At 38.6% G+C, this 26,716-nt stretch overlaps 1 protein-coding gene across 2 annotated transcripts; it reads left to right on the top strand.

The window, feature by feature from the left end:
* Window positions 1-15: 15 nt before the first annotated feature.
* On the top strand, window positions 16-26,716 carry LOC102051611 (serine/threonine-protein phosphatase 4 regulatory subunit 1-like). Of its 2 annotated transcripts, XM_055721577.1 has the most exons (20): window positions 17-148; window positions 274-318; window positions 7,172-7,304; window positions 7,659-7,765; window positions 8,338-8,480; window positions 8,974-9,120; window positions 11,087-11,194; window positions 12,341-12,406; window positions 12,973-13,131; window positions 13,602-13,795; window positions 14,134-14,567; window positions 16,425-16,657; window positions 17,737-17,829; window positions 18,329-18,514; window positions 18,799-18,960; window positions 19,536-19,636; window positions 20,787-20,907; window positions 21,637-21,771; window positions 22,516-22,657; window positions 23,610-26,716. In XM_055721577.1, the coding sequence occupies exons 1-20, from the start codon at window positions 142-144 to the stop codon at window positions 23,762-23,764; spliced, it is 2,871 nt and encodes a 956-aa protein (XP_055577552.1). In that variant the 5' UTR covers window positions 17-141; the 3' UTR covers window positions 23,765-26,716. The 2 variants fall into 2 exon arrangements, with proteins under 2 accessions (XP_055577553.1, XP_055577552.1); XM_055721578.1 differs by lacking the exon at window positions 274-318 and having other exon boundaries at window positions 16-148.

The following is a 26,716-nucleotide window of genomic DNA, read 5'->3' as shown; positions in this document are numbered from 1 at the left end:
GACTCGCCCCCCGGCAGCGGCTGTTTATTACACCGGCCGTGTTTCGGCGGCGCGGGGGCCGACCCGGGGGCAGGAAGTACCCCCGGCTCCTCCCTTTGCCCTCCCGCTCCCCTCCTCCTCCTCGCCCATGTCCATTCCAAGATGGCCGGTAAGTGGGGCTGGCGGTCAGGCGGGCGGGGAGCGCCGGGGCGCCTCACCTGGGGGCTGCCGCTGTCCTCGCCGCAGCCCTCCGAAACCAACCCCCCGGTATCTCTCTTCTGTTTTTGTTTGTAGGGATCCCTTTGTATTTTGTGGATTTGCAGGATGACTTAGATGATTGTGAGTAACTGTTTTTTTATTTTTCTGCTCCCTGGTTAGGCCCTCCCCCGCTCTCCCACCCTGGGTCCTTCTGCGTCCTGTTTCTCTCTCCGTCTGTTTATCCAGGTTAGGCTGAGGGGAGGATTTTGAGGCAGTTTGTGCTGGTAGGTGAAGGCTCGCAGGGCGTTAGGGCTCATGAGTTAACGAGCTGTTTGTGTGCCCGCAGGAGCGGGGCGCTGGCAGAGGGAGCGGGCTCGGTCCCTCCCTCAGCTCGGGCCCTGGCCGGCGGGCCCAGCCGCCGGGGGACGGGCGGCTGCTCCGAGCAGGGTTTGGCGGGGCGGCTGGGCCTGGGGTGGCGGCTGGGACCGGCCGGCCGAGAGACCCTCCTCGCTGTTTCAGATGGGCGCTGGACGAGTGTAAACAGCACCTCCAACAATGGCCCGCGATGAGCCTCTGGGAAAGGAAAGCGGGTCTGGCCGGCGGTGCTTTGAGGGGGTTAGTTCCGCGGTTGTTGTCGGTGGAAATGACCCTGGGGTAGCCGAGGGATTTCCTCGCTACAGTAGCTCGGGCGAGCGAGGCTGCCGAGTGCTGCGGAGGCTGCTGGGGCCGCCGCGCGTTTTGCTGCTCCCGCATCCCTGCGGCACAGGCGCTCAGCGGGGGGCGGCTGCGGCGGGGGTAGAAGGAGAAGCGCCGTCGGGTGCCCTCCGGCTGGCTAACGCGGGGGGTGCGGGCCAGGTACCCGGTGCCCTCCGGCTGGCTAACGCGGGGGGTGCGGGCCAGGTACCCGGTGCCCTCCGGCTGGCTAACGCGGGGGGTGCGGGCCAGGTACCCGGTGCCCTCCGGCTGGCTAACGCGGGGGGTGCGGGCCAGGTACCCGGTGCCCTCCGGCTGGCTAACGCGGGGGGTGCGGGCCAGGTACCCGGTGCCCTCCGGCTGGCTAACGCGGGGGGTGCGGGCCAGGTACCCGGTGCCCTCCGGCTGGTTAACGCGGGGGGTGCGGGCCAGGTACCCGGTGCCCTCCGGCTGGCTAACGCGGGGGGTGCGGGCCAGGTACCTGGTCCTAGACCAGGCAACAGCTCCACCTCCAGCCGGTGTAGTCCAGAGTTGTGTTAGAGTTGAGCTGAACAGTTATTAGCGTGGTAAGAAGCTGTTACTTGAGGAGATAAATGTTTTTGACTAATGGTTTCATGAACTTGTGCTGCTTTAAAAAGCAGCTGTGTACGTGGGGTGGTTTCATTGGCACTTTGGGTACTGGATTGACTTTTCTGTTAAAAAAATACGTGGAAACAACTTGAGTTTTTTTCTTGACAGAGTCTCTTACTTGCTTACCACAGTACCGTTATTCTTTAATAGTACTTGAAAGCACGTAACAGATGGATTTGTTCGTTCCCCCCAGTCTGGCATGAATAAGCTAATTTAGGAAGAAAATGGTCTTCAGGAACACCGGGGAAATGTTAGAAAAACAGATCTAAAGTATTTACTTGGAAAGATGCGCACAGATTTTACCTCTGTTGGGCAGGAGGTCATTCTGCAGGATTTTGTTAGTTGCTCTAAGGTGTTGTTGCTCTCAGTCTTTGAGATTTCTGCATTTCCCTAGTAGTTAGGCAGAAGAAAAGGTGCAGTGTTTGTATTTTGATGAAGTTTTAGAAAGAAAAGCTTAGGGTCTTTTGTGATGTGAGTGATGTATAAATGAGATTAATTGTGTATGTAAGAGTTCTTGGTTAGTTTTATGGTTGTATTTTTGTGTATTTGAAAAGATTTTCAACATTTCTCTTATACAGATAAATGCTAACTCTTGAGTCGTAATGAATGTAAAGCTACAATTAAAAAGTATCCTTAATACATTTATCTATTTGAAAAACTAGAAATCTAAAAAAAAGGTAGTAAGTGGGGAGGCTAGTACCTGAAATTTAATACACAAGGATTTAAAATTTTGATAACGCTGTAAGAAGTTGCTTAAAAAGAGGTACTAAAGGTTACTGCTTGCTGCAGTAAGTAAATGTAAGGAGTTTTTAAGTAGTCATCACCTTAGATAGCAAAAAGCATGTATGTGTTGAACAGGATATAAGTGAGGACATGAGCTGATACATCTCAATGTGCTTATGCCAGTTTAAAGACTGTTTTCAGTGAGTTGCAGAAGAGCTGCAGCAGTTGTTGCTGTAGGACCATATTTAAGAGTTGAGAATATCTCTGCCCTAATTAAAAAAGCAACAACAAAAACCTGAAACCCTTGATAGTGCTAATGAATGCTTAGCTATTTGAATTGATTGGGTCTGAATTGCTCCTGGTTCCCTTTCCAATTTTCTTGTCTCTCTAGTAAGAAAAAACAAAATAATAATAAAACCCAGAACACCTAGCATGTCATTTGAGTTCTGTTTGCTGAGTGTGTAAAGTGCAAGCAGTGAACATAAATGCAAACTTCCTGTAGTGTTCTGGTATGGGTCTTGGCCTTGAACCAGGGGTGACTGTCACTAGGAGTTAAGTATTTGTTCTCCTTTAATGTTCAGGCTTCGGCTGTTCTGTTGAGACTGTAATGGATTTGTCTGGTAAGTTGATTAAGAAGTTTGATGCTTGTAGGCAAAACTCAATAGTTTGAGTCACGAAGTTAATAAAAATGTTGAGATAAAGAAAATTTTGCTCTAAGCAGTAATTAATAAGCCTTTTATATGGGTCACTATAAATCACAAAAAAGATTTGTGTAAAAGAAATCAGTTTCAGGATGAGCATATAAACAAAAGTGCCTTTTAGAGCATTACTAAAATCTGATTTCATGATGTAAAAATATTCTTTAAGTTCATTAACTTGCCAATGAAGTTAAATAATAGCATTGAAACTGTCTTCTATTTCTGTTAGCATAGTTCAGGTGTCCCATTAGTCACTACATTAGCACAACTATCTCGGTCTGGTCTGGCAAAGAGTTCATGATGCATCTTAGGAAAATCTCAGTGAAATCACTGGAACTGGATTTTTACTTAACTAAATTGGTGAATAGCGTTATGCACATTGAGGGTCAATTAAATTGAAACAAACGGATGGGGGGTGTGTGTGTGTGTGTGCTCCTCTGAATATGGGGAAAAGCTGTGGTAAAATCTACCGAAATTCATTAAGTACAGCTTGAAACTTGTTTTTTGTAAGATGAGATATTGGATCATCTGGAAAAATAAGCTTAATTATGCCCTTCTTACAATAAAGAATATACATTTTAAAAATTGGTTTTCAGTCTAAAAACAGCAGGAGAGAAAATTACTTCCTTGAGTTCATGAAATCCTTGCACTCTACGCTAGTATTTACTGTTTTGTATTGGAAAAAGTGCATAGTGATACTAGCTAATGATGTTGAATTGCATAAATTCTGTCACCCTGTAGGTGTTTCTTACAGACTCGAAGCAGCCTTTGAGTCCGAGTCAAACTAAGGTATAGTGAACTCAGGTTCAGCTGTGAATATTTTTACATTTACTCTTGCTTATTGATGGACAGATGCCATTTGGTTGATATCGTTAGAGGGGGAAAAATACTTAATGTTTGATTCACCTATGAAAGAACATTAGATATGCAATGCTAGTTCATTATTTTTCTGCAATTTCTAGTACTCTGGTATATTCTGAAACTTGTAAGTACTTAGGGCTTTTTATTTTATGGAAAAAGAAAATTCTTGAGAGAAGACAAAATGGATTCTGCCATGACTGTTCTTTACTTATGTGTACTGAGAGTGTGTGGAAAAAATTTCAGGTATTTAACTCTCTTGATCCTGAGCAGTAGTAGTTTGCTCTGCTTCCCCTCTAGTCCTAGAAGCACTGATGTGTGCTTAGCTAATTTGAATGAGTAACAGAAGTACTCCAAGTAGTAAAGTTAAGCATATTCATCATGTTTGCAAAATTTATTCCCAGTTTTAGTATTGTAGTCAAAGTTAGAATTGAGATTTACTTCATTGTTGTTTGAATTGGTAGGGATTCTAAAATATTTGAAGTGAACTGCCAAGAGCCTTCCTTTCTAAAATGTTTCTTACTTCAAAAACAGGGGGGCACTAGATGAAGTTAATGGCAAGTATATTGGTTTTTATTTTGTTTAAGCCCTGATAAATCTGTCTTCGTGTAACAGGTGGTTAGCCTCAAAAATTAGGTAGTGAAAGTGTGTCCGATCTGTGTGGATTTAAAAATATATATATGTATATATTCTAATTGCATAGATAATAAGGATGGTCAGAGTTGGGTTTGGATACGGGGAGGTTGCAACCTCAGAAAGGAAATCCGCAGCCCTACATCTGCTGCCTAACTTCCTGTGAGCTTTCAGTAATACAGTAGGTTTCTTCTGAAGCAGCAAATCCTGGATGCTACCTCTTCAGATGCTGAGCTTGGTGGGAAGGATGGCCCTAGAGCATGTGGGTAGATCAATCCCAGACAGACCTGTGCAATGTAAATTAAGTACACTGGTGCAGATGAATGTTTTGAACCTGATGACTACTTAAAGAGCAGCCACTAGAATAATACTGACTAGTTGAATGGAAGCAAGGGTTCAGTACAACATTATAAAAAGCCATGAATAATTAGCATATGTTTCTGATGGTGTAGATGTGGGTTCACTTGTAGTATCTGTATACATTTGAAATGTATTTATTCTAATCCCACAATTTTCTTCTGTTTAAATTCCATTAAACTTGTTGCTCAGATCATATTGTCTGCAAGAGCAGCAGAATTCAGAATTGCTCTAGTCTTTTAATGCAGCTGGGTTCCTTGGAGACTCTCTGCCTTCTTAAACCAATCTGCTTTTTGTTTTTTTCCCTGAAGACCCAGGTATAACGTTTTGCTGCAAGTATGTCAGGATGATTTCTTCTTTAAATGAACTGTATTTCTGAGAAAGTTTTGGCTCATGTTAAATAATTGGAAAACAGAGTTTTATATGTGAAATACGAGTTTTTCTGTAGGAAGAAAGCTGAGGCTTGGTACTTCTCATTAATAGCGGATTTTTTAAATATAAAAAGTGATTTATAATGAGTATTAATGTAGTTTAGAGCCGAAGTTCACTGTGCCAGGTCTCAGATAAGAGATTCTTCAGGGAAGACTGTTTATAATATGAAACTGGTAAGATAAGACTGACGGTAGAGCTGAAGCTTAATTATCCTGCTTAAGGTACAGCCACTTCAGTCCTGAAGAAATTGTTATATTGGAAATCGTGGGATTACATATATATGTAATTTAACCCACTGACAATTTGAGTCCGTTATGAAATAATACACTTTAAGATGCGTAAAAGGTTTGTACTGGTTGGGATGACATGTTGGGAAGGACTATAGTTATTTATATATTGTTTTTTTATTAAACGAGAATACTGAAGATAGGGATTTTATAGTACCTTATATACACATTTCTTAATCTTCAAAGTGTGTCAGTGGGAGATGGTATTCCTCTTCTTCCCATTTTACGAACTGGGGGAACTGGTGCTATAAATGAAACTAGTCCTAGTTTGCTTTTGGGTCTTAGGCAAAGCTCTGATGTTTTTTAATAATAAAACTCTGTAAGTGCCAGTGCGCAAGGACAGGAGGGTTCTGCCTGTAGAGGCATAACCTGCAGTGCTGAGACTATAGTCTTACAGGCACAGTTTCAAATACAACCTATTTGGCTTGTCATTGTGCTTTGAAGTTATTACCTGTTTTGTGCTTTCTTCACTGATTTAAATATCTAATATTGTCTTCTGTCAAGTCAGAAACTGGCTTGTTGTCTTCAGTGGTTTTTATTCTCCTCACATATGCTGGTTTGAGAGACTTACTTCTTGCATATGAAAAGACCTATTGGCACAATTCGCATGTACTTAAATAATACAGCAACTGAGATCATACTTACGTGAACAAAGTGTGTATAAATCTAGGAATGCTTGATTGGGGAGGTTGTAAACCCAGAGCAGGAGAATCAGCTACTTTAGTACAACTCTTCCTGTAGGTTTGGTCGCTCTGTGTTCCTGTATCTGTTGCTGAAATGAGAAAATTTGTGTGAAAGATTGGTGTTACAGACACGTTATTTCACTGTCTTTGTTTAAGGATGAAGGATTACAAAAATTTGGCAGCAAAGTTATCCTATTCCCTCTCCTCTTCAGTCTTACTTTTTGCCTATAGTCTGTAATCGAGTGCATGTTACTGGATAAGGTGACTTAGATTTGGTGAAGCAGGCATTAACAGTTGATACGGTAATATTTGGTAAAGTCTGAAGCTGCAAATACAAAAAAAAAAGATTTAGAAAAAGAGTAGGTTTACATGGGAAAGTCTGTAGTTGATAGGCCTGCAGTAGAAGGCTCCCAGTATGTTCCCAAGTAGAGTAAAGCTGAAGTTTTTCCCAGAACTACCAGTCTGATTTAGATGTATGGGACAGATCCAGTAACTACAGTGAGAAAAATGTACCTTGATAACTTCGAAACAGACCCAAGAATTTGTTTTTTTAAAGTAGTACAGTTTGGGATTTTCTGTCTTTGTGAACATTTCAGTTTCTTTTAATGGGACTTACTTTCCTTTTGAATGCATTGGTCAGTTCGTGGCATGCAATTTTGTCAGCTGAGCCCTCTTTTAACTCGTAGTACATGTGGCTAGTCCACTGAAATTGCAAGTAAGATATGTTAAAAGCCAAGGGGTTTATGACCTTTTGAAATTAATTACATTCCAAAGCTTGAAGTAACAGGTCTATATGCAGTGTTGCTCTTGACTTCATTAGGTACAATTCAAGACATGGGTTTTTTTGTAAGCAGTTTCCAGTGATGTACAGATAATTTTCCTTTGAAGAATAGCTCTGAAGAGAAATAGTTACTGCTCTGGTGTATTTTTCACTGTAACATCTCTTGCTGACTCTTGGATTTTTTTAAATTTTTTTTTTTTGGGTTACTCGTCTTTCAAGTTGGGTTTGAAGATTATGGACCAGACTGCGATAGCATGAGGATAACTGCTTTCTTGGATATTCCTGGACAGGATAACTTGACTCCACTGGCTCGCCTTGAAAAATATGCCTTCAGTGATAACATATTTAACAGGTAAGGGTACAATGGCTACACGTTATGTGATAATTGAGTCTGATAGCATTGTGGATGTTAAGGTGTCACTACTTCTGTTGTTATTCTAAGTGCATGCCTACTATTATTCTGTTTGAGTAATTTCTGTATAAAATTTCCATAAAAAGTTTTATTTCTTGATTATCTGAATAAGATCTCTCGACTCCATCTTTGTTTTGTTGGGATGGTGGAAAAACTCTTAACTAGTATGTCTGAATGCTCAGAGAAGAGCTTGATCTTTAAACTGCCTATTTATATCTGACAAGTTCCTCTTGCATGCCATCTACATTTCATTGGCAAGCTATTAAGGCAATTAATATGTTGTTCACTCCACAGGCAAATTATTGCTAGAGGTCTTTTGGATGTCTTTCGAGATTTCAGTAATAATGAAGAAGACTTCCTGACTGTGATGGAAATAGTTGTCAGGCTCTCTGAAGATGCAGGTTTGAATTTTTTTATTTCATTAAATTTCTGTAACTTCTTTTACATAAGCTGCAATATAGAAGGCAATGAGTGAATTAAAGAAACTAAATCATATAACAGCAGTATCTGTCAGTGAAGATGACATTAATTTTTTTCTCTGTTTTGAAGTACTTTATATGGTAGGTGCATAAATGAAAGGCCCTTACTTAGTATAGGGCCTGAAGTAATATTTTTCAAGCAATTTGTTACATCTAAACGTTTGTGGTATTTGTGGCACAGAACAGCTGTGCATTTTAATGCTTCATACATTCATGCGATTGGGTTTTCTAACTGGTGCTTTCATTTTATCTGATTTGTTTGGGAACTGATTCCAAGTCTCTGGACTGTGATGATGTATGTAAGGCTGTTCTATTTTATTTAGCTTTCCTTTTAAGTAAAGGCAGTCTCAGTGGTGATCCTTCTTTAATGTTCTGAGTATTTTAATCTTCCTTGTTTTAAAACATTAAACAAAAAAACCCCTATTTTTTTCTTAAGGTTCTTGATCTTAATTGTTTATTTACTGATGTAGCTTTTACTTTCTTTTTATTACTAGAGCCAACTGTACGTACAGAGCTGATGGAACAAATACCTCCTATTGCCATTTTTCTGCAAGAAAGTAGACCAAAATTCCCAACAGCATTTTTTGAATACCTTATGCCCATAGTAGTGAGATACCTCACAGATGTTAATAATCAGGTAGGAAAAACAGACAACATGAGTTTGAATCATTGGAAAATTCTTTGTGGTTTAGTGAATTTAAGGCATGAGGAAGAGAGACTAGGAAGTTCCGTGTTGCTTGATAGCTTTTACATGGTGCTTTGTTTATTGGATTCAGCACACTTTGTTAGGGAGTTCTGAACTATTTTTTTGGGTATAATTTCCTTAGCAGAGCATGGGAAACGTAGAGAACTTGCCTAGCAGTATATTGACACAGTCTGTTACAGGAGTCCTGACTTACAAGTCCTGTCTTCTACTTGATCATTTGGCTTCTCATCAGAATTTGATGAAATGTCATGTAATGATTATATTTGAAGTTCTGTATTTACTACTAATTCCTTATGATGTTAAAACTGAGAGGGTTTTTTAAACTTGTGTCTGTGTGTTCACTGAAAACATGCCTTTTATGGTTCCTCTATCAGCAAATGTTTTTATAGTGACATACTTTTTAAATATTTGTTCATATTAATAGGTTAGAAAGGCAGGTCAAGAAGCACTGCTTATACTGCTAGAACAAGATCTTGTTGCTCAGAGTGACATTGAAAATAAGGTGTGTCCAATTCTGTTGGACCTCTCAGCTCCCGACAGTGATGATGAGTACAAGGTGGAAGCTGTGAATGTAAGTGAATTTGGAAGACATCTTTTATCTTTACTCCTTCTTTTTTAATTGCTTTTGTTCTTTATCGTTTAGCAGTGCTGTAAAGCTCTTGTAGAATATACAGCTTTGTATGAGATAAATTGTACTTGCATTCTTAGTGTCTTGAGAGCTTTACGTTAATCATTGAACTTAAATATCATTACTGTTTCAGTTTGATTTATTCCTTCTCTATTTGTTAGTCAGTCTGTGAATTGAGAACCTGCTGTTGTGGTCCAGTTGACGCTGAAGTGTGCTAAGCCATTAAGCCTTGAATCTGTAGGTTTCCTAGTGGTTTCTAGAGTTGAGTACCATTGTTTCAGTGTGAACTCTCAACGAATTTGAACAGGGTCAAGACCTATTGCACCATACTGAAAGGTTAAAAATTATATTAACTGAATTCAAGAAGAAAGCAGTTGCCCTCTGTTGTACTGGGTACTACTTACTTAATGCCCTTGGCTAAGTGTAGAGGTACTCCAAGTAAGCTTTCCCTAGGTCCTGTATCTCTTGTGAGATGAAAAAAATTTGGGCTTCTGCATCAATTAAGTGCTTGAAGAATCTTTTTGAAACAGTGGTTCTTGAGAATTAAACTATACAGTAGAGTGATTGGGAACAAGAATGTTACTGTATGCTTAAAAATGTAAAGTATCGTATCTCCAAACTCAGCAAAAGTTTTTCCCAAAATGATGAGGGTCTTTTTCCTGTAGATGATTGATGATACTGAGGATTAGCAAGAACTGCTCCTTTTCACTTACAACAGTAATTAAGATGATGCCCAGGAATAATGCTGATGTCAAATAAAATAAACAATCAAACCTTTTGTGTTTATTGATTGATATATTTGAATTTTTAGTTTAACACAACAAATCTTTCAGTTTTTATTCTGAATTTTTGAAAAAATCACGTTTAAAGAGACCATCTTTATACTTCAGGATGCTAAATGATACCAAAATGGTAGCCAAGTAACTTCAAAATGCAGCTGGTTCTTGGCAGCCTTTTTTTTAATTCTTCAGATTGTTATGTTCCCCCACAATGTCTTTACAGTTGCACTACCAGGTTTCACAGTAACGCTTTCAAAGTATGAATCATGACCTGATCTTAATGCTTAAGCATTTTGGAAAAAAAAAAACCAAACCAAACATTCCCTGTTCACTTTCAAGAAGTCGGTTGACTCCACAGAAAAGGGCTGGTGTGTAATTACATTTCAGCATGGATATCTGACACTTGACCTGTAAAATAGTTTTACCAGCTAGATTTTCCTCTTACTTGTTTGGGAGTTGTGTATTGCTTAGGCAGTTTTCCAGGGTGACATCTGAGCACCAGATGCCTTTTAGGAGTTCTAAAACTTGCAGGAAAGTCCTTGAATGGTGTCTTCCTTACTTCTTATTTAGCATTCTATTATGAAGGCAAACATTTCTAGGAATAAAGCTTATTTTTGTGGAGGTAGAAAACTTCAATAACTTTGTAAAAATAAATACAGATGAATACAGTTAATCTGACAACACTTGTGTAAGCATTTGAACAGTTCTTTTAAAGCTAAGGAACTTACATGCTTAAGCTTGAGATATTTGTAATACACTTAAAGATTGTGGCTTGATATGCTGGCTAGTGCAATGGAACTTTAGTCTTCTCCATACAAAATACCAGTGTATGCCACATTGTAAAACCCCTTGAAAATGCACTTAATACTAAAAGTCTATTTAGCAGGATAAAAAGACAATTAATTACGTGCAGAAATGTTGGGCACAGTGATGTTGAATGATTTTTAAATAAAAATTATAGTTGTGCTTCACATAGAACAGGTGAATGAAAATACAAATAATGTGTAGCAGTTAAATCTGTTTGATGGATGTTGCTTGTACTTGGAGGTAATTTTTAGGAGGAATATTTGGCTGTGTTACAAGATTTATAATTTTATTTTCCTCACACATATTCCTTTCTTGATTTTTAGATAATCTGTAAAATGGCTTCTATGTTGAGCAGAACAACAGTTGAGCACATGCTGCTTCCTCGTTTCTGTGAACTGTGCAGTGATGGGAAATTGTTTCAAGTACGAAAGGTTGGTGTGTTTTCAACCCTAAACCACTTAAAAATGAATTTTTATATTGCTGTTCAGATTAACTTCCTGAATAACGTAGTCATAACTTTAGCTGATGAACTTTGAGAGAGTCTGGAAGAGCAGTTCTAATTTACTGACGTGGCTGTAGTTTCTGTAGTACAGTAAAGAAACAGGTAACAGTCCTTGGTGAATAGCTTTGGTGTAACAGTTAAACTGATCTTGCACATTTTAATAGTTTTGTACAACCTGTTTTTTTAAGCAACCATGCTTGGTTATAGGATGCAAACAAGCTACCTGATCTCAACCATCATATTTCAAAATGAGAAAGTAAAAAGTAATGGATATTTGAGACATCATTCCCTTAAAGGAAAAACAAAAATAAATCTGGTGTTACTGAGAAATCCCAGAAGTGTAAGGCTTATTCTTACTCATAGTCGAGGGCGAAAGGAAACTTACAGCATAAGTCTTAAAATGTTTGAGTAGACTTGAGTCATGCAGAGCTTCAGCTTGGGTCCTTATGATAAGCTGTACTTGTTGTTGGAATTGGAGCTGCGTTGTGGCCTTTTAAATAAGCATAGAGAATAAATAAATCCTGTATTAATACAGTGCTATTTTAATTGATTTCAGATTTTGGCAACCTCTTTCTCCAACATGAGGGAATGTCCCTTTTGCCTTACATTATATCATTTGTAATGTACTGTGAATGCCACTAACTTGAGACCTTGATTAAACTTCGCCTCAGCAAAGTACTTAAGCCAGTCTCAGCCATAGTGAAGGTAGTTCTGTCAGTACACCTAAGTCCTCACCCTCGTATCATATTTTAATCTGCTTTGGTTTTGACAGCTGTTGTTCAAAGTAATTTAAACTTTCCAGTAGGCTTATTGTCCCTTTTAGTGATTACTGAAGTAGAAGATACTCTTCATGCAGAAACCTTTATTACTATTGATTTCAAAGCCATGTGGCTTACGGAAGGTTGCTCTAAGGAGTCTTTGCTCAGGATGAGTTAGGATTACAGGATGTAGTTACATGGCTGAAATTTGAATAAGCAAATGTGCAGTTGTTACATGGGGTAAATAATGCATGGTGAGGTTGACAATAAGACTAATGCACTTGAAAGAATAAAAATATTTTTTTATTATTTCTTAGATATGTGCAGCTAATTTTGGTGACATTTGTAATGCAGTTGGGCAAGAAGCCACAGAAAGACTGCTGGTATGTAAAATCAAAATCAATTTACAAAACTTGTATTTCTCATTTCAACAGGTTTAATAATGAATTCTTTTATTGTCTTCCCTGTAAATTAATTGATGTGCATACGTATTTTTTTTAATTGATTTTGCTAAGGCTTTGGTTGCAATTATGTAGCAAAACTGGGAATGAATTGAAATGCAAAGTACTTGTTTTGTAAGACATTTTTAAAAATATATTTGGCAGCATGTATACACACATGTACTCTTACTTTAGAAATACTCATTTTTTTTTCTCTGAACTAGACAATCAGTCAAATTACAATTTCAGGAAAAATAGACCATTAGTAATTCTTTCTATTTCCTAGTGCATAGAGTTATCCATAAAATCCTAACGAAGTGGGACACAGATAGTTTTTCCAGTGTCTTCAATTAATATATTGTTTTTAACCTGTCCCTGTTTCTTCTTCTATTCTTCATTTATTGTCTCTTGAGTTATCATTATCTCCAGTTTCCAAATATCTTGATAGTATGTTGCTGCAGTCTTTGTTTAGTCTTTAATTAGTCTTGATTTTGGCTTATTTTTGGCAGATTCCCAAGTTCTTTGAACTATGTTCAGATAATGTTTGGGGAATGAGAAAAGCTTGCGCTGAATGCTTTATGGCAGTGTCTTACACCACATCCCCGGAAGTTCGCAGAAGCAAACTATCGCCGCTGTTTATCAGTCTTATCAGTGACACTTGTAGATGGGTAAGTAACTCTATAATTGATGCATCTTCCCAGGCAGATCTTACACAAATAATGGCAATTCAGAAGTGTGCTGTAAAAATTCTCTGAACAAAATTTGCTGAGATTAGAGTAAAATCTACTAAGATCTAATCTCCTCTGATAAGATAGTATCTTATTTTTCCTCTCTCTTACTACTTAGCATTTCTATCAACAGGTTTTCTTAGAACAGGTAGCTTGTGTTAAAGGTATTAGTTGAAGTAGACAGTGATGTCCTTCAAATTCATAGCTTTTAAAAAAATCTCCTTACTATGATTGTAGATACATGTTTAATATTCTGTCTCCATTTGCTTATGTGTCACTTATTTGGTAATTGATAGTTGCTTATATTTGATATTAATCTGTTCCAATTGGTAAGAACCAAATTTTTATTTTTCAGCGTTAGCTCTGTGGGAGTTGTATGAGTCCTGACTGTTGTCTTTATGCTATCACAGGTTCGTCAGGCTGCTTTTCAGTCTCTTGGCCCATTTATTTCTACCTTCGCAAACCCTTCAAGTGCTGGTCTTTACATTCGAGAAGATGGGACACTGAGTATCCGACCACCAATGCAAGATGTGAATTCCAGTTCCTGTCAGCCAAGCAACAACATAACTTTAATGTCCTCTAGTACAAATGCTGCGTTGCCCAGGTAAAAGCATGGGAAAGATGTGTAGTAGAAGGGAAAAAAAATAAGATACATCTTTTTGCTGCTCTTCAGGGCTAAAAATACAAACTTAAGAAAAGGTATGAAGAGTGAGGTCATGCATGTGTCTGTTTAGGTGTAGTCACTTCATTGAAAAATTCACTTTGGCTTGTCAGGAGGGTAAAGGGAAAACTAGTGAAGTAAACCATAGTGGTAACAAATTCTGTCTTTCTGTAGAGAAAATAAGCTTCTGTAGTTGATGCTGTATTTTATGAATTATTTCACTGAAAACTACAGAGTACTGTTAAGTTTTATTTTGCATAACTGTGTGTGTCTGTTACCAGTTCAGAACAGCCAAGGGAAATCAAACCAGAGTCATCGACTGAGGAGGCTTCAGCTGAAGTTAATGCAAAGCTCTCAGTTGAGAACCTAAAAGATACACAGGAAGAAGGTTCAGATCGTTGTACTAATCCTGGAGAAGATGTGTCTCGATCGTCTCAGGGTGACAGAGTTGCTGCTGGTGTCGTAGAAGTCACTAAGGACAGCAGTTTTCCTGGAGTGAACTCAAGGCTACAGTCTGCTGAGGATGTATTTAATACGTTTCTATACTGGCGCCCTCCTCTGCCTGATATAAGTCACGATCTGGAGTTGCTTCAGTTCAAGACTGAAAAGCACAAAGATAGCTGTTCTGTGCCCTGTAATAACTGTGTTGCTAGTAATGAAATAAAAAAAGTTCTAGAAAGCTTACAAGAGCACATAGATGATCCAGATGTTCAAGGTGAGATTGTAACAGTAAAACTATGTTTTCTCTGAGCAGGTTTTCTCTTGGCCTTTACAAAACCCTTAACTGTATTTTAATTGGCTTGGTACTCGTAAGGTGATGATACTTCCTTGAGTAGTAAATTATAGTAGAAAGTTATGCAACAACCTTTTCCACAAGACCCAAGTTATTTCTGGAACAGGTGGGGAAGTGTTCCTTGCTTCTGTTTGCATGAGAAGTAATTTGGAACTACAAAAGGGAAAAGAGCTTGTCTATAAAAACTGTCTTGTAATTTTAAGTACTGTAACCAAGTACGGTGGCTTTAGGGACAGATCTGTCTTGTCAGCTGAATTCATCTGACATTTGGTTGAATGAGAATAGCCCTAATTTTATGTCATCTTTTCTTGGTGTCCCACATACAAGCCCATTGATGAACATACTGAAGTGGTGATGGCCTGGTAGTGGGATGCATATGTGTTTCCTGGGCCAAATCCCTCTTGACAAGCCAATCATCCGTAGTCAACTCAGTTTCTTGATCCACTAAGTTTGAGTACTCTAGTGAGTTAACAGTTTTCATCTACCTGTTTGTTCATCCCTTCTCTGCATGCAAAGTCATACCTGCGGGAACTGCAGCATCATTTGGATTCCTCGCTGTAGCAGTAGTGAGTAGTAAGCTGTCTGGCAGCATGGCATATTTAGGTGGCTCCGCATGGCCATTTGGAAAGGTACCAGGAAAAAGAATAATTCTTCCTGTGTGAGAGGCAAAGGATCAGAGGGGAAGGGAAAGATGTAGAAGTGGAAGAGATGAAAAGATTGAAGTAGTAAAGGAAAAAGTGGAAATGGAAATGAACGAATATAGGGAAAAAGTGAATTTTGGAAAGAAGTCAGAGTAAAAGCAAAAAGAAAAGAGCAAAAACCCCGTTATGTAGAAATAAGACAAATAAAGAGATGTTAGCTTGACAGCTGTACAGTGAGAAACGAGGGGTTCGGAGAGGTATGGGAGAAAACAGTGAAGATTTGAGATGTGCACACAACCCCCATCCCACCCCGAGTTTAGCAGAACAGTTGTCCCTCCTTTCTCAGAATAAGGAGATGTGGATGTTAGTTTCTGTTCTTCCTCCTGCTCTAACTGCTAGAACATTCATAACTATACTTGTATGTTCTGCCTTTTTGTCTGTTTCCTTTATTTCTAAAGTATTGTAGTATTCTTCACCTTCAAAGTATGCGCTGATGTTTTGTGTTAAGACTGTATGTGCTGTAGGCTTGCGCAGATGTAGCTAGCAAAATTTCTGAATTCTAAACTTGGTAACTTCATGATCCTAGCAGGAATGTAGCGTAATGTCCAAATACAGTTTGTCCTGACTTTATTGGTGATACAGTGGTAAACCCGACCTTTTGTTTTCTTATCTGCTTCTGCAAAAAAATTCACAGATGGGTTTACTGATTCCCTCCTCTGGATAAAGTTTTTCTCAGCAATGTTTTAAATGCACATTGATGCCTTTTCCAAGCAGTAGAATCAATTAAACAATAAAACAGAAGAATTTGTATTAAAGTGTTTGACAGTATGAAGAATGGCAGGTGAGCCAGTATGCTGCAGTACCTCATTATAGGGGTTTACTAGAAATCTCTCTCAGTAGTAGAAATTGGTAGAATGGTTCTGCTCAGGATGTTAATACATCCAAATTGTTGCTCTTAATTTGCGATGGTTTTGTGGAAGAGTAATGGGCCTTTTCTTTCTAGGAGCCAATGTTTGCTAATATGTCGTTTCTGTGTAGCTCAAACTGGGCTTCTTTTTATCTTTTTGGATTAACTAATTAAAATTTTAAAGGTTTTAAGTGTGGAAGGGAGACTAAATAGCTGTCTTGTTTTATACAGCTCAGGTCCAAGTATTGTCCGCTGCTCTCAGAGCTGCTCAGTTTGATTCTGTTGGTGACTATGAGACCAAAAAAATGGAAGAAAGCAGTGGCAAACTTCAGAACAAAACAGTTTCAGATGAAACAGCTGTTTCAGATGCTACCTGCAGCCAGGTGGTGGAGGATACTTTCTCATCCGCTGCTGGCCAGGATAACATCAGTGATCAGGCTACCACAAGTATCCCGAAAAGCACAGTAAGTATGCGTTGTGCTCCGTGTCTGAAATGAATTCTTATCTGCTGAAGTACAGCGTGTGTTCATATTTGAACATAATTGACCCACTTCTGAATCTAAAGCCTTTGAATGTTACCACACCATAGCTATCATACGCTACTTACTTTAATTAAAAAGAAAAGCTATTGGGGGCTATTACTTCTGTTTGCACACAAGTTACCAAAGAGTTAAAGTTTTGCTGTAGTCTTGTAGGTTTTTGGTTTTGGGTTTTGTTTTTTTGTTGGGTTTTTTTTTTTCAAATTAAATGGAGCCACTACCTTCTTGCCTCTTCCTGTAATGAATCTAAAATTAGTTTTTTATCTCCAGACAGGAGGCTGAATCAGTTAGTGACACATACTCAGTTCCTGGTTACTGTTTCTTGGTTATAATGTACAGATAGGGTTGGAAAAAAATAATGGTTTGCACAGTTGCTGGAGCTAACTGTGAAATATAAAGAAAAGCTCTCCTTGTCTATGAACGACAAATTGCACATAAAACCTGTACAAATGAAAATGTAAAATACTGTGTGAGCTTTTGAACTTTGGATGGTTTTGGTCGCTTAAACCTTTAAATTCTTCTGAATTTTTTGTTGCTATTTGGGGGGAAGTGCATGCTTCATAATTTGATAGGCTCAGGATGTATGTTCTAAAATAATTAAAACTTTTATCGTGGTATTGACTGACTTGGATCGACTGTTAAGCTGTCTTGTTTAATACAATTTCAATTGATCCCAAGAATAAAAACTATTTAAGAGTATGGTAAAAGAAACCATCCAGAATCTGTATGAATGTTGGGTTTATTGTCTTAAATTAGATTGCTTTTTTTTAGAAGTAAATCTAGCCTTGTTGCTGCTGGGGTCTTAACAGTGTTTGCCTTGGTGTACAACTCTTTTTGTACTTGTATAATACAGCACACTGAATAAGGCTTTGCCTGTGCAAGGCATTGTCTGTGAAAGGCTCTTCTGTATATGAGTCGCATTGTTCTGTAGCGTGATGCTTTGAAATAACTGAAACAGCAGTAAGTCTTAATTCATTTTCACTAGCTAGTACATCCTTTTACAGGACTCGGAGGAGCAACACAGAGGAACCAAAGTGTTTTTAAAGAAAGAACAAGAAAACAATTCACCATTTGAAGATGACAAGTCAAAATTACAGGTGATTAAAACAGCATCTAACTGCATTAGTGAAGTAGTTGATATAGTTAACATACAGCAATAACTTTTGCAATTGATCAGTTGCCAAATATGAAGAAATGTTCCAGCCATTTGAGGATAACTATTTTAAACCAGAAAGCTAGAATAATTTTCGGTGCCTTAGAGGCAATCTGTGCAACCAAGGTGGGCACAAACTGGACTATTTTATCACTAGATTTTCTGTTTGTCTTCAGCAAGGAAGTAATTTTCAGTTTGGTTTGGTGCAGCACATTGATAAAGTAATCCTTACAGTTCATTGCTGCCTGCTGTGTCCTAATGAGTGGACAAATAACTATAGAGGTCATTTACACTTTGTAAAGCTAACACATAAAAGGGTTGTCTTGCCACTGTGTGTGTTTTGTTGTTAGCTAGTTGGTAGCAAGAGAATACTGTAGCACAACAGATGTATTTGCTTTCTGATTTTAAAGTGTGTATTGCTGATGCACTGTCTCTGTCTATAGGATATCATACCTCAACCTTTATTAGACCAGTACTTGTCAATGACCGACCCAGCTAGAGCCCAGACTGTTGATACTGAAATAGCCAAACACTGTGCGTATAGTCTTCCTGGGGTGGCCTTAACACTGGGCAGGCAGAACTGGCACTGCCTGAAAGATACATACGAGACGCTGGCCTCAGATGTACAGGTAAAAAAAAAAAAGTTTTTAATGATAAATCAGAATTTTGATTAACTGCTTTGTTCAATTTTCACTGAAGTTGTAACACTGTATACTTACAAGAGATGAAATGTGCACTAAAAATATGAAATTCAGGATTTAATCAGACTTCATAAATGTGATTAACATTTTCTATTGCTGTGTAACTAGCCCTGTTGCTTCTGCTCTCTCAGTCCTCACACAGGTATAGTTCAAAAAGCTTCTTTATTTTAGTAACAGTGCCTAATCTAGTTCACTTCTTAAACTGTTTGCAGTGGAAGGTACGTCGGACACTAGCTTTCTCCATACATGAACTAGCGGTTATTTTGGGGGATCAGCTAACAGCTGCTGATCTGGTGCCAATCTTCAATGGATTCTTGAAAGATCTGGATGAAGTGCGTATTGGTGTCCTTAAACATCTGTATGACTTTCTGAAGGTAGGAAAGTGTAACTTAATTTCTCAAGATAAATTTTTTTCTGATTCCATTATATTAAGAGAGCTTTTTAATGAGATGTGCAGGTACCAATACTTATTAACATGTTCAGTTTTGTGCAATACTGCCATTTTCTGTGTGTCCCCCATTGCTTTCTTAAGGTCCCTCACTTCTTTCTCATATCCCAATAAAATCTCAAAACTGGAAACCCTTTGTTAATGCTACGACCTGTTGTAAAGGAATTAGTATTTTGTGCTGTCCAGCTGGGAGGTTGGACCACTAGCAGTTTGTGTTTCGGGGCTGGGAGAGAAGAGAGCAGCTTCTGGTGAGCTGCTGTGTAATAAACACAAATTTTTAATTTTTGGTTGCTTGGTCTTATGGCCAGAGATGGTGCTTCGATGGGCATCCTTGCAGAAGTGATGACTTAATGTGCATATTCGGGCACTTGACTGGTTGTGTGCAATTTTTAGTAAGCATCTTGTGAGTGATCGCTTGCTCTCAAGTAGGAAAATGCATATAGAGAGAACTGCAAGTATTTAATTTTGTCAGTTTTATACTAGCAATATTTTTCCTTTTAGTTACTTCATGCAGACAAAAGGCGAGAGTATCTTTACCAACTTCAAGAATTTGTGGTGACTGATAACAGCAGGAACTGGAGGTTTCGTTACGAGCTGGCGGAGTATGTATTTTTTTTAACTTCTGATTTTTAATCTGTTACTAAATTGGGAATAGGTAATTAATTACATTGGAGGAAGTTAGCACACCCTAATTGGGGAGCTAAAAGATTACAACCATTCTTTATCAGGGAACTGAATTTAAAAAGCTACTGGTGGTTGGTGGTTGGGTTTTTTTTTGTAAGCTGTGTTGTAATCAAGTGTTACAAACTTAAATGTCTGTGATTATACCAAAATGGAGATTGGGTTTGCTTGCAGTTTATGAAATATGACAGTCTGATAGATACTATTCAGTGAGGTTTCAGATTTTATTCAGTTCTAGACTGCCTTGTAAGAATCAGTGAAATGTGTGTACAAAGTAACTTTTCTAATGTGTATGAAAGAAAAAACAGTTCTTAAATTAGTTTATTCATTACATATTTCCATATGACTGGTTGTAACGGAGATAGAATTAACATCTGAGAAATCTTTTTCTACAAGTCCTGTTTATTTGAAGATTTATTTATTTATTATTCACCCAAAGGATGTCCATAGGCATAGTTTGCAGCTAAAATCTGAACGTGATGTTTTTGGGCTATTGAGGATTTACTCTCCCCTTGTAGTTTGGCACAACAGACTGGATCTCTCTGTGGTGCAAGAATGTCGTGGTAGTTCCCTGACATCTAGTGGAGAGCTGTCACTCAGCACTTGGTTTGTGTGTGGCTGCTGGCTGTGGTGTGGCTGGTATGAGCTCTGTGCAGTTGTGAGAGAGAAACAGAAATATTTCAGAAATAAATATTTCAGAAATATAGATTTCTACAAAAAAATCTTCCATTTTTGCTTTGCAACAATGTACAGGATATTGGTCTGAAGTTACAAAGAAACTTCTCGTTATACTTCTGTTTGTAACTTTTGTTATTATTTGGGATAACTTTGATTCATTGGTTCCTGTAGCTTGGATAAATTTTCTCTTGGACTCTGATGGATTAAAGCACATGCCTCTTTAATATGCACGTGTACCTTTATAAAGTAAAGAGAAGAACAAACTGTTCCAGTGTTTTATAATAACCATGGCATTTTTGAGGCTACAAATGATCCTTTCCTATAACAAACGGCATAGCTGCAGCAGGTTAAGTGTCGCACTTGCTAGAGTTAATCACTTTCTCTGTGTTCCAGGCAGCTGATCCTGATACTGGAACTCTACAATCCCAATGATGTCTATGACTACTTAAGACATATTGCACTAACTCTCTGCTCCGATAAAGTTTCAGAAGTTCGGTGGATCTCCTTCAAACTGGTAGGGGGATTTAGTTCACTTCCTGGCAGGAGAGGGATTCCTGAAATCACTCTGTTTCCTTTCAGACAAGCAGGGTGAAGAGAGACATGGTTTTGATAAATATTCTAAGTGATATGGAAAAAAGTGAAATTAAAAATTCATAAAAAATACTTTGAGTTGTCAGACTTCCACAGATGCTAAAATCTTAGTCTGTTGGATGTATGTGACTGATAAATGTATTTTCAACTCTATCAAAGCTGGGGTGTAGAAGATTTGAGAGACCTTCCCTCAGTTCCGGGGTGTGTGTGTGTGTAAATAAAAAAAAAAGCAAAACACCCAAACTGATCTTTTCTCAGAGTTAATTTAATTTGTTGGGAACTTCATAGTAATGCCATCATCCCATAAATGTCCTGAAAGACAGCAGAAAGATTCTTTCAATCTCTTATTTTCCTTCATACCATTGAGGAAAGGGGCATTATTTTAATGGTTGTTTTAATTTCTTTTAGTGTTTTTTGTTTAACCTGAACACATAGCTTTTTTTAAAGCTTATGCTTTCTTTTCTCCAGAATAAACACAGTAATTTATTAAATCCTGCAAGCACACCTGATTATGCTGAATACAGTTTTTGGTGTCCCTTTGTTAGAATTTAAATGAAATTATGCTTTTTTAACTTTAAGGGGGGCTACAGCTTAAGTCTTACCTTTTTTTTTTCCACTCCTTTTTCGTCTTCCCCCTTCCTTGGCTTCACAGGTTGTAGCAATACTACAGAAGTTCTACGCAAACAACGCAAATGCACTGGGATTAAATTTCATTAATGAACTTGTTGTACGGTTTCGTCACTGCTCCAAGTGGGTTGGAAGACAAGCTTTTGCCTTCATCTGTCAGGTTGGAATGTTCTCTCTCCCTGGGTGTGCATTTAATTCGGACCTGGTTTGGGGCTTTCCAGCAACATGGGCAAAACTGACATTTGGACTCACCATTTTTTTTGTCAATCCATGGGTTCTGGCAGTGTCAGGGTCGCTCCGCTCTGAGGACTAGCGTATGGCTACCCAGTTTCAAAGCTGTGGTCCTTGTTTTGGTCTGTGCCTCCAGCTGAAATAGCCGATCCTTGCACTTTATAGTATCCCAGTAGCAAAATTGAGAATTAAATCCTAAACGCAGACGCATTTTGTAATACTTTGATGTGCTAGGAGAGAGATTCGCAAGAGTGCTGCAAACTGCCAACGGGTGCCAGGCACCAGGAACCATTCCCCTCTTCATTGCCACTTACCCACCCCTCTCCAAACCGAAAATGCTTATTACTTCGGTGGCAGTGAGGAGCAGGGGTGGAATGTTGGAAGGCAAAAGGCTGATGATGGGCAGAGGAGCACTATTGCCTAAAATACACTTGAAAGAAAGGTACCTGAAAGGTACCCGCTCTCAGTGGGTCATCTTCAGAATGGTGAGATGTGTTTTCGTAACAGTATTTCAAAGGTGGTGCTTGTTTCACCAGCATAGGGTGCAGTTGTGCAGGGTGAAACACTGGCTTTTTTAATAGACGGCCCAAATGAAGGACAAGGTGGAGAGGAATGGCAGCTAGTGTATTTGTAACGTAAATCTTGTTTCTCGTGTTCTGTGTTTATCCTGTAGGCTGTAGTAGAAGAAGAATGCATGCCTGTCGACCAGTTTGTTGAACACTTACTCCCCAGCCTTTTAAGTCTCGCTTCAGATCCTGTGCCAAACGTCAGGGTTCTGCTCGCCAAGGCTCTGAGGCAGACGCTGCTGGAGAAAGGTGTGCTCGCTCGCTTCCTCTGCCAGAACTCGGTCTCTCGAATGCTGTCCCGCTGCTGCCGGCGCAGCTCTATACGTTGGCGCTGCTGGCAGAGGCCGTTTGGGTCTGGTTATACGGAAGCCAGAATTATAGCCTGTAATCTGGGACGTTGCATTTAAATTGGGGTTTAGGAATATAGATTTAGAAATGTATACTACAGTGGCTTTGCTTTTTCTTGGAATACGGGATGCTCGTTCCCGAGGGCCCGCGCCCGCAGCCGGAGGCGTGTCGCCTCTCCTCCGCTAGAGGGCGGTGACGTCCCGCCGTGCGGGGCGCGGCGGGGGCTGGGGAGCGTTGCCTTCCGGTAGGCTGGGTGTGTATGTGTATATATATGTATGTATGTATGTGTGTATACATATATATACACATTTCTGTTAAGTGTGTCTTTGGGGTCCTCCCGGTGAAGCGTTACACCTTTTTCTGAAATGGTTTGCTTTGTCATTGTAGTCGCAAGTGAACAGTTGCACTGTATTTTGTGTCCTGCCGCAATTTCTGGTGTTACGTCCAGTTCCTTAAAAACAAATAAATCAGCTGGTCTCTGATTATGCAAAGGAAGATGCACAGAAATCTCTACTCCTGCCTGTCTTTTTTTCAGAATAAAGTATGGAGAATGTTTTGTAATGCATTGTACAGTGGCAGTTTCTTGAGCTTGCTTTTACTTATTGATACTTTTCTATTTAGGGCACAGCAAAAATAATTTCTCTTAGTAATGTTTAAGTACATAATAAGATGAGTAAGAAGCAGCATATTTGTCTTTCTCTGTCAGCTTCCTTAGCTTCCTGTAGTTTCTCTAAAGAACCTATAAATTGGATGAGTTAACCCAGATGTTTTTGCATCGTCTGTATTTCAGCACTACTTAGGGGTTTATTCTTTTGGCTTTGATTAAAATTGTCCTTTTCTCCTCTTATTCTAGCTTATTTTAAAAGTGTTGGCAACCCTCATCTAGAAGCAGCAGAAGAGACCATTCTAGCCTTGCAGTCTGACAGAGATCAAGATGTGTCTTTCTTTGCCACCATAAAACTGAAACAGGGTAACGTGGACAGTACTAGCATTGAAAAACAAAGCTAATGTCTCCTTCTGCAGTAAACACCAAACATCAAAACGGTTATTCACTTTGTTCGCCGTTAGTATGAATAACATGGACAAATAATGCAGCTTTTGTTATGTACTTGAGCTGGAAAGGGTATATTGAGAAATGTCACTGTCTTCCTTTCATGACCACATTTCATCTACAGCTGTGTGTTTATCTGAGATGTGTGAGTAATTCTTTTTGGTTTTTTTCTTTGTGAGTGGTAACTGATCTCACCTGCAGTTAAGTATTATATGCAAAGTCCTGCATCATACTCAGTGTTCCAGTGTAACTGAAATCCATATTTCATTTTTTAACAACACATTTCCTGTAAGAGAGCAGTCTGCTATAAGCTTAAAATGGTTTCTAAATCTTAAAACCTGATTATAGCAAACTTACATGAAGATTTCTTTCCTCACTTTTGTTGTAGTTTTTGAGTTGTTTCAAGTATTGCGTTTTAACAGAAAGAAAGGTGTGTATATATGTGAATAGTTTCAGATTTTAACAAAAAATTACAAACTTCTATATCAGTGGAAAAAAGCTCAAAAATAATTTCATTTTATAAAGTAGTTACTGGAATTAAGGCATGGTTAATTTTTACTTAATGTGATATTTTTCAAAGCACAGAGAGCTCAAGATTCTTTGTATATGGTGACTTTTCTATTAATTTGTTATTTCTGAGCTATACGCTTACAGGTGTGCTAACATGTCTGGTTTTGTTACTGCTGGCTCTTGTAGTGGTAGGTAGACTGTAAATTTCCCAAACAGAAAATTACTCATTCTGCTCTAGCAAGAATAACTTCATTTAAGGAATTCAGTTCCTGCAATATGTGCGGTATCTGTAGAAGGGTATTACAGAATTTTCCAGACTTCAGTGTTTGTTTGTTTTACATACACATGTTATTTAAAAAACACCTTTTAGCTGGGTCCAATCCCAATGTTCAAATCCCAAGCAGCCCCAACAACGCACCTCTAAGTTCTGAAAAACCCCAAGTAACAAATGTTGAGGGGAAAGGCAGTGATGCAGTTTGATTTGTAACTTCCGTTGATTGTATCGTTTGTTTTGGGGCAAGCAACGAATACAGGTTATTGAGATCCTTAAGCTTAAGTAGGACATCATCTATGTATTTAAACAGGTCTTTCAGAAGAAAGAAAGGATATACAGATAGAACCAAGTTCTGTTAAAAAAATGGGATATTTTCTGACCGGTTTAAAAAACTAAATTGGATCCCATCTTCTGTTGTGTCCCAAATCTGTAGATAATGCGGGGCCTGGAAAAAAAAAGTCTGACTTTCTAAGATTGTGGATTGGGACTTTGTTCAGTTCAATCGCTTGAAGAAATGGTTTTATGTAATAACAGTTACTTTCTCTCTGTGAACAAAATACTTCATGATAAATAACCTGTGTAAATACTGCCTCTTATTTCACTGTTGTACTAGTAAGTAGTTCACATTGGTGAATGTTTTTTCAGACGTTACTTTTTCCTTTGTGTTTTAAATCAGGCTTGGCTGCAATACAGCAAGTAGGTTCCTCGGCTGGGTTCTGTATTTTTGGAGGGCTCAGTTTTGTGTAAGTTTAACTACTCTTGTAATATAATATGTACAGTATTTGTAACAGATTGTTTTCTTGTGAGATCACAAAATGCTTTTTCAAAGTTGCAGGCAGAAATATACCCCTGCTATTACAGCAAACAGTATAAACTCTGTAAATTCTGCAACATTCTACATTTAATTTTTTACAGTTTTTTTATAATTTAAAACAAATGCTTCTTCAGTACAGACTTTTTATGATTGCAATTTCTTAACAAAAAGACCCCTCAAGTTACTTTTTTCTAGTTCTAATATCTTTTTCTAATGCTGGCATTATACGTATTTTCTAACAGTTCAAATTTTCTAAGGCCTTTCTGACAAGGTTTTACTTCTGTTTTTTATTATTAGTTCTCAGCACTGAACAAATTTTTCAAGTGTGTGTATATGTAAGTATGTTTGAAACGTCCTGTATATAAATTAAATACTTTGAGTGTTAACCCAACCCAGGTTTCTGTTTGTCAGATAATCTTAGTTACCTTTACTTGCAATAATCCACTGGAAAACACAAGCTTCCATATGTTTTAGCATGTTTGGTTAGTGTTCACTAAGAGGTTTTAATTAGTATGTGTGAAACAGTAAGCCACCAGCTATAAAAGTTCATTAAAAGGCTAAACAAAGTTCTTTGGTAACAACATTTTGGTACCTCTCTGGCTCCAGAAGTCATGTCTGTTTTAAATGATATGATTTCAGTAGAGTGTTTGAAAACTGTTGTTAAAACTCTGCAGTTGCATGCACTAATGAGGGTCATCACAGTTTTGGGGTGGGGTTTTTTTTTTTTGTAGACAATGTGCAGGTCTAGGAAACAGATTTACCCTCTACAAGGTTGTCTTTTTGCTTTAGTTTTAAACTAGAAATTATTTCAGCATGACTTAAGACCACACTACGTCTTGTACTAGACAAACGTATGCAATGAGTAAAGCGGTGTGTTCACGTACAATTCTCTGCGTTGTTTAAATTATGCAAAAATTTGTATTTTAAAGTCCAGATGGAGCAAAGTTAGGTAGTTGATCCACTTTCACAGCAGCAGTAAGAATATCACTTGTAAACATGTCTAGCTAAGGAACATGAAGGTAACGTTAGTGCGTGCAATATTGCTTGGATGCTATAGCAAATAATCGAGCACTTGTAATCCAAAGCATGTTAGTCATGTTGCTTAGAGCTGAGACTCCCTGGTGTCTCCTGCGTGATGCACACGTGGCATCGGCCAGGCTGCTGCCCTAGAGGCAGCGGTGTCTGTACACGGTGGTGGTTAGAACCCAGTTCAGTGGGGACACTCTGGAAGTGTCATTCCTTTGTCAGAACAGAGAATCTATGTAACTTTGTATTTATCTCAATAAATCCTGTGACTGTTTTATAAACCAA

The sequence above is a fragment of the Falco cherrug genome, chromosome 10 (assembly GCF_023634085.1).
Source record: "Falco cherrug isolate bFalChe1 chromosome 10, bFalChe1.pri, whole genome shotgun sequence".
Classification (NCBI taxonomy): domain Eukaryota; kingdom Metazoa; phylum Chordata; class Aves; order Falconiformes; family Falconidae; genus Falco; species Falco cherrug.
This window is presented reverse-complemented; position numbering and strand designations above follow the sequence as displayed.